This window comes from Triticum dicoccoides, chromosome 1A (genome assembly GCF_002162155.2).
Source record: "Triticum dicoccoides isolate Atlit2015 ecotype Zavitan chromosome 1A, WEW_v2.0, whole genome shotgun sequence".
Classification (NCBI taxonomy): domain Eukaryota; kingdom Viridiplantae; phylum Streptophyta; class Magnoliopsida; order Poales; family Poaceae; genus Triticum; species Triticum dicoccoides.
In genome coordinates, this window is record NC_041380.1 from 15,036,847 (window position 1) to 15,045,428 (window position 8,582).

Here is an 8,582-nt window from a genome sequence, read left to right on the forward strand (position 1 = left end):
AGCGAGGCGGGCCGCGATGACGAGAGTAGCCACCGCGCCCACGCACTGCTGCGTTAGCGGACGACTTGAAGCCGCCTGATCCCTGGTACTGTGCCACCCTCTGATCAAAGTTACTAAGCATTGAAAAGAGCTCATCGAGGGATACCGGGGAGGTTCGGGCATCGAGGGCGGAGACGAGTGGCTGGTAATCCATGTCGAGGCCATGGAGGATGTAGGAGACGAGTTCATCGTCCTGGAGAGGCTTCCCGGCGGCGGCCAGCTCATCGGCGAAGCCGCGCATCTCGGCGAAGTAGGTGGCGATGGTCTTGTTGCCCTTTTGCGCGTTCACCAGAGAGGTTCTGATGTTGTTGACGCGACTGAGCGACTGCGAGGAGAACATCCCCGACAGTGCCGTCCAGAGCTCGCGCGCTGTGGTGATCGCGGTCACCTGCACGAGCACCTCCTTGGTGAGGTTGTTCAGCAGGTACCCGAGCACCTGCTGGTCCTCTCGCACCCAGATGGCGTGGAGAGGGTTCGGCACAGTCGATTCCTTCCCATCTTTGTCCATGGTGGGGAGGATCCTGGCCGGCTCCGGTGTAGCGCCGTCGACGAAGCCGAAGACGCCCGCGCCCCTCAGCTGCGGCGTGATCTGCGCGCGCCAGAGGACGTAGTTGGTGCGGGAGAGCCTCTCCATGACTTGGCCATTGAGGCTAGTCTGGGAGGCACCGGAGGAGGACGACATGGTTTGCACTGGATGGAGTTTTAGGGTTTAGACGTTGTGGAAGAGAAGGGCTCTGATACCATGTGCGCTGGCGGAAAGCGTCGTACCTCAACTCGAGGGGACGCCGTACGTGTTTATAGGCAGGGGCGCACCTCCCTAATAGCGCATACAGTTGAGATTACATCTTGGAGAAGAAGATAGATAGAGATAAGATTACAAAGAGAAGATAAGCTCTAGCTAACTACCTAACCAAACTATCAAGATATGCATAGCAAGATACGTCACACAAGATATGAGTGCGGTAGCCTTGTCACGTACATAATAAGGTGTTTGACAGTACTGACTCCGCCTCCGTCAGTTGCTCCGACTCAGCACCACTGCCACAACCACCGCTGCAGGTGCTGCAATGCTACCCGGCTGAAGACGCCGCAGCCAACACATGGTGGCAAAATTCTTCATGGCTAATTTCTTGTAGTGAGTAATGCATTGCAGTATCTAGGAAACAGAGAGATGGCAGAGTACATACAGACTACTCCCTCCGTTCCAAAATACTTGTCGTGGATTTGAACTAAAACCACGACAAGTATTTTGAAACGGAGGGAGTACGAAACATCACAAACTCAATCATTTTAGTTCCTGGCAGCAAGGGATTGCTGTGTTTCAGGAGTTATTACAGAAACAACAAACAATGAATGATAAGATGCAGCTACAAAGAAATTAAGAGCTGTTGATACCATCACAGTACCATATGACTCATTACAAATAATTAGAAGCGTGCACACTTACAATGTATAAGAAATTAATATGAGTTTTAATTACCAAAGGGCGTTGCTGATATTTTTGCCAACCGGGCTAAGCCCGTTTTCATTAATTGATCAAAGTAACCAGTTCATTACAAATTTACAATACAACAATAGAGGGAATGGAAATGAAGATAGCAAGTTTGGGCACTAATAGGAAACCCACTGCTGAGCGCTGCTCTCGAGCACCCACTACGGGGCAAAAACCTATTAGCACTACCCAAAAGAGTCTAGAGCAGCATGAAAGAAAAATTAAGGATTACAACAAAGTACAGACCTCCAGCAGCAGAAGACAACGGGGGGACACGAAAAGAGCATAACTAGGCACGGAGCTCTAGAACATGCTTCATCCTGTTGTGCATCTCCTTCTGATCCCAGTCATCCTTGAAGCCCTTGTGCAGGTACAGCATCCAGAGCTTCTTGAGAGATCCAAGGGATTCGATGCCACAAGGGACCGTACTCAGCTCCGAGAGTGACATGATGTAGATCCCATCAATGTATGGAATGGCGCCCTCTAAAATGTCCAGTTTCTTGACATCAAGCATGTTCTTCAAGACGAGTGTCTTAAGCTGAGGGAAGCACCCTGCAGAAAGAACCAACGCACCTGCACATCTCACCTTGTTTAGAGTGAGGTAAGTGAGAGCTGGCAGATGAGTTGCAAGTAACTCCAGGGGGTCTTCACTCCCAAGATCGCACCAACTTAGCGCGAGATACTTGAGATTCTTCCCATGACCCTGAAATATTGGACAATTGAGTGTCCCATCGGCCCAGCCACCTCTAATGATTAGTCTGTGGAAATTTTTGGACACTGGCTTGAGTGCTTGGAAAGAAATTGTCTCCTTGACATCACATGCAGAGAGAAGTAAGCTGGAAAGTTGAGTCCTATCTGAGAGGGTCTTGAAAAGGTCATCACAATTAGATCCATTGATGTTATCAATCCAAACAGTCCGCAGCTCTTTCATTTCTTTCAGTTGTAGTGGCAAGTCCTTGCTGGCATGGACGGTCTCAAGAGTTTGCAATTCTTTAAAGTTGGAAAGCTTTTTCGGCGCTTCCACTCCGACAAAGTACCGGAACTCCACCTGCTTCTCGTCAGCAAACTTGTCAGCTAAAAGGTGTCGTAGCCTCTCAACCTTTACAATACCTGGTGGTAGCTTTTCTATTCTTGTTTGCTTGACATCCAACGTCTCAAGGTTTGAGAGTTTTTCAATAGTATCTGGCAGTGACTGAACTTTGGTGCGCCTTAAGCCAATGTAGCGAAGATTGAACAGATTCCCGATGGATTCTGGCACTTGGACTATTGCAGAGTCTTGAAGCTCGAGAACTGTAAGGTAGTTGGATCCAGACAAAACTGAGGAAATCATGTTGGTAGAGGACAAAGCCGGTGAGAGTGATATCACGGTCCTGAGTCGTGGAAATTCCACTTCTGGAGCAGCTGCCATATTATCTCTCCAACCACATGTTGAGAATCGGCGAACTTCTTTATCCATGTCCTTCACTTCGCTCTGATCACTCGCGGAGCCAAACCTCTCCTCTTTAGCAACAGCAAGAGCCAGGTCACGAACAAGGTCATGCATCTTACATGTACTAACCCCGAAGAGCTCATCTCTCTCCACAACTTCCAACATATTCCGACCGATGAGTTCCATGAGATACCCCTCAGCCACTTCCTCCGGCGTGCTGTCATCTTTCTTCATCGCAAACCCTTCTGCAACCCACAACCGCACAAGGTTCTCCCGTGACATTGCATAGTCTTCACGGAACAAGCTACAGTATAGGAAGCAGTTCCTGAGATCACCAGGCAAGTCATGGTAGCTCAGATTAAGTATAGCTTGGACATGGTTATCCCCCCGCAGCTCGCTTCGGAGATGGTTGTACACATCATTCCAGGCATGCTCTGCCGGTTGCTTCCTCGATAATAGGCTGCCAGACGACACAATGGCCAATGGTAGGCCACGACACCGCTCAACTATAGCAGTAGCTACCGCATGAAGCTCTGGAGGGCAATTGTGGTCCAGGCTGTTGTGGAAAGCCCTGGAGCAGAATAACTTGAATGACTCGACGCTTCCCAGTGGTTGCAGTACTAGACGACGCCTCGGTGGGGCAAGAGCCGCAACATCTTCCTTCCGTGTTGTGATCATAACACGGCATCCTTGGAGATCCCGAAATGCAGTGAACATCTGAGAATATGCTTCTTTATCCCACACATCATCAAGCACGATCAAGCACTTCCTATCTTGCAATATCTTCTTTATCGCCCCTGTTAACTCATAAACATGAGGTTTGGCGCCCGCCCTGAGAGGTGACGGCGGAGGTGACTCTTGTGTGTCGTGTATCTTAGTGAGCAATGTCTTCAGTAAATCCACTACATCATATGCCTGTGACACCACAATCCAAGCATGCGCATCAGGGAAGTTGGTTTTCTCCCGATCATACACATTTTTCACAAGGGTTGTTTTACCCAAGCCTCCCATACCAGAAACTGTAATCACTGTGCTTTCGTTCTCATTGGTGGTCAGCCATTCGGTCAATTTGCTTCTGTTTTCATCAATTCCCACAAGATCCTTGTCACTAACATGTTCCGGGAAGCAGCCTCCAGATCGCTGCCTATCAATCTCTGCATGCCCATTTTTAGCAGGTTGGACTGCATCACTCCAATAATCACGCAGTCCTTTGACATGCCTAATCTCCTCCTCTAGCTCTACAACTTCCTCGGCAATTTTACTGAAGACCTTAATATGGCGTGAACCTCTGAAGATGTACCGATCTAGGAAGCCTTCATCCTTGAGCTTAAGAGCCTCATACGAGTACTTGTCAATAACATCCTCAACATGGTAGGCCAGCTTCCTCACGTTTCCAATCCAACCATTGATGACCTTGTTGCTGAGTTGTGTTGTACCCAAGTGTTGAATCACATCATTCATCGTATTCAGTTCTGTATTGATTCTTTTGATCTTTGCCGGCAATTCCTTTAGATTATCAACCTTCCTCGATAGCTTGTCTATGACAGCGAAGACAGCTTCATTCAAAATGACCGCCCCAATCTTCGAAACAGCGAGCAGTATAGCCTCTGCCATTTGCTTCTGAAAAAACACCAACACAAAACAAGTTATATCAGTTTCAGCTTGGACAAAATGTGGCATAATGGACAAAACGTGCCATATTGCATTTATAAAGGGTGCTAAGCAGTAAACACCACTATATTGTTGCTTAGTGTTAAAAGGTTTAGCCAAGTTTAATTAACTGAGCTTAATTATCTTCTGCCCATAACATGTACGACCTGGATAGAAAGGAGCATGGCTCCCAGCTTTCATTTCACTGAAAACCAAAATGGTGATACAGCCAACAGAATTATTCTTCTCCACAGAACCAGTGGGCACAACACAGAGTATACACAGTTGTAACTTGATGCGCAAAAACTGAAATCTCGGTTGATATGAGGCATGCTAGAACATTACATCACAACTACAGTCTACAATATAAAAAATTTGCATCGTTTCAATGATGTTTACTATTCATCATGAGTTTACAACCTTAATCATTCTCCAATTACTCCCTCTGTTTCTTTTTACTCGGCATACAAGGTTTGTTTGAAGTCAAACTATGCAAAGGTTATCAAATTTATATCAACATCTACAATATTAAAGCTATATGGGATGAAAATTAATTTCATGGTGCATCTAATAATATTGATTTTACATCGTGAATGTCTAATTTTTTTCTACAAAGCTCGTCAAACTTTACAAAGTTTGACTTCGACCAAATTTTATATGCAGATTGGGCCAGATCTCTGTCCATCAGATCACAGGATAACCACTAAAGGAAGACCCGAAAATTCCCACTGTAGAGAAATAGATATCACAATGGTACTTAATAAGAAATCAAAAAAGTTAATTATAAACCTATCCTCTAATGGTTTTACCGCCTGCCTATAATTTGATGTATATATAATCACTGTGCAGTTCTTAACCCAAATCACAATAAGCGTGTATCGCTGCAAAACCTGAAAATTAAAAAGACAAAGCCGAGCAAGACCTGCTTGCTAAAGGGTTCCAACCAGCGACATTGAACTGGCCAGATCAGTCAAGGACTTGGTTCTTCGGGGTTGGGGGAACTTTGGACCCAGAAATAGGGGAGTGTCGTTGGACGGACGAGCAACTTGCAATATCCATCAAGAAGCTTCAGAAATATATCAAGGCCGCGTAGGAAGGGACGTTCATTCCTGACAAAGAGAAGGACGAGCTGACTGAGGCCCTCGGGAATCCTGAGCACCCTGGACGAACACGATGCACACCAGGCTCCATTCCATCGGTGGTTGGGTTTCCCGGCCACGGAGATGAGCGAAATGCAGAAGCTCAATGCAAGAATGGCAAAGCTAGAGGAACTTGCAGCTGCCGGCCAACCATCTCAGCGGCACGAATATCCTACCCGAGAAGCTACCCCACCATCTCAGCGGAGAAGCAGCGTGGCTTCCACGGAGCTCGTTCGGCCTGATTTCACGGCTCCTCGCTACCCCGTGGATACTATCACGGAGGCTCAACATTGCGAGCTAATGACGAAATGCCAGAACCTCACTTTGAAGGCGGCTGTCGGCTCTGTTGCACCTCCTCAAGCTGACGAAACTTTTCACTGTCGTTCGATTCCACATGGCTATGCTGTTTTGACGGTGGATGAAATAATGGAGGGATTTGAGGAGCCGGAGCTTGATCACCCTACAGGCGAAGGGGAGAATCATCTGGTTTATGCTTTGAGGAGTACCTATCTATGGAGGAAGGAGTACATCAAGATTCCAAACTGGACGCCTCCTCCTCCGGCGAGTCAGGGCACTACGGCTCCTCCGCCTCCTCCGACGAGCACTCCGCCTCCTCCGACGTGTGAGGGCACTCCGGCTCCTCCTCCGCCTCCTCCGATGTGTGAGGGCACGCCGGCTCCTCCTCCGCCTCCTCCGGCATGTCAGCGGACTCCGCCGCGTCAGCAACGACGGAAGAGAAACGCCGCCGCTCCGGCGGTTAGCAGTACAAGCAGAGGCGGGAAGCAATTCAAATACAGTCCATGTCTCAAGGCTTCGGAAAAGTTACCATATGAGAGGACCGACAAGGAAAACAAGGACATCTGTCGTGCCCAAGTGAGGGACCATTTTGCATGGAAACCTCCACCTCCGAAGGAAACGTTAGATTAGGTGAAAGTGAAGCGCACTCTATATGCCCATAGGAGACCACCATCGCCTCCGCCGCAATCCAACTATGAGCGCATTATTGAAAGGACATATAAGGAAGCGGAGCGGTTGGAAAGTACTTCCAGTGATGCAAGATTAGCACAACGAAGAAGTGGGAAAACAATTCCCCAGCTCGGCGAACAAGCGAACCAATCGTGCCCCCCACTCAAGGTGTCTAGCGATATCGTCGCTAATCATCCCAGGCTAGTGCCCAGTACCAATCCTGCTGATTACCTGAGCGATGATGTAGAGTTTGAAATAATGGAGGTGGACAGCTTCAGATACCAGCACGGGAAGCCTCTCGTCAAACCTGATCCTCCTCCTCTAACAACGATGATGCGAAGATTGCATGAGTGGTACATGAAAACCTGCAGTGAGTCTGGGAAGAATTGTTTGATACTGAGAATTAAAGAGGAGCACGATCTCGTTGGAACTGAGTTGTTGCCTGTTGAATTTATGGAGTTATTCCAGTTATACAACCAATTGGCCCTCGACAAACAACTCATGACTTGCTACTGTCTGTAAGTATTACTTATGTAATTAGGTCTATATATATAGCTCAGCTCTTTCATTGCATGTATATATAATTATCTCACTATATTATGCAGATTGAAGATCGTCGAATGCAGAAAAGCACAAATCTATGACATTGGGTTCATTAGCCCAAATACCATAAATGAATGGTCGGTTAAAAACAGAGTCTCTGGTAATGAGGATAACTTGCTACAATCGTTGCTTCGAAATCAAAACAAAGAGAAAATACTCTTTCCTTACACCTTCAAGTGAGTGTTACTGTCTTGTCATATTCGGTTTCCCTTACTCGAGGTTATGGTAATGTAATTGATGAGTTATGCTTGCGTGCGCAGCTTCCAGTTTATTCTGCTAGAGATTAAGCTTGACCGGGGACTAGTAACTGTCTTAGACTCGAGACGAAAAGATCACCAGGACTATGCAGACATGACTGAAAAGCTCCAGAAGCAAGTTCAATCGATCATTATCGCACCATATCGGCAACTTTGTTCATTTCCTGATATCAAGTAATTATTTTCTTAGTGTGGCAGGGTTTAGAAAAAGTTCACCGTAATTGTTTCAGGACTACCGAGGGAGCTGCGATTTACACGCCTGAAAGTAAGTACTACTAGCTAGTTCCGATCATCTCCCATTGATTCTAGTTTCATCAATACCATTTATCATGCTTGATTATCAGTTTGATTGAACTCTATTTCTCGTAAAGTGCTTGTGGGAGGAGGCCGGGAATGATTTTTGTGGATACTACGTTTGCAAGTTCATCTACAACGCGACGGCCTCTCGGCGGGGCAACTCTGAAAAACAATATGAAGTACGTAAACAATAATATTCACACTTTTATTTTATTACCATCATTTGTGTTGAGTTTCATTCATATATATGTATTGACCCCTTGTTTACATTAGATGTGGCAGATGCGGGATGAACTCCTACACATGATCGCATACGAGCAATTCAAGAGGAATTGGCAGGATTCTTTCTTGACCACGTCATACCTAAAGCCGAAGAATATCATGTGGAAATTAAAACCGATTTTAGATGTTAGGGATTGCAAGACATGTTATATTGTATATATGTAGTAGCGTCGGATAGATATACGGAAACTTGTTGTTCGACCAATCTCTCGAAGAAAGAGATGTCTCACTTCTCTCTGTATATATAGTTTCACGATGATGTTCGATAATTAATGGTTCCTTCATTTGCTTACTAGCTAGCGTGTCGAGTTCTCTCTATATGTATAGTAGCTAGTGTTGACCAAGCACGAAGAAAGAGAGGACACTTCTCTCCATTAGCTAGCTAACACAATATGAAACACCTAAATTAACCCTCCATAATCCCCTAA

The 8,582-nt window shown here is 46.3% G+C and overlaps 1 protein-coding gene across 2 annotated transcripts in view; it reads right to left on the minus strand.

The window, feature by feature from the left end:
- Nucleotides 1–1,535: 1,535 nt before the first annotated feature.
- Nucleotides 1,536–8,582, minus strand: part of LOC119359036 (disease resistance protein RPM1-like) — an 8,684-nt gene continuing 1,637 nt past the window's right edge. Inside the window, exons 1-2 of one of the 2 annotated variants that reach the window (XM_037625397.1) lie at nucleotides 6,947–7,464; nucleotides 1,536–4,580 (exon numbers count right to left, since the gene is read on the minus strand). In XM_037625397.1, coding sequence (XP_037481294.1) covers nucleotides 1,821–4,574 — 2,754 coding nt within the window. In that variant the 5' untranslated portion in view covers nucleotides 4,575–4,580; nucleotides 6,947–7,464 and the 3' untranslated portion in view covers nucleotides 1,536–1,820. Of the gene's footprint in view, nucleotides 4,581–6,946; nucleotides 7,465–8,582 lie in introns of those variants that run through there. The other variant, XM_037625391.1, reaches the window with a different exon arrangement.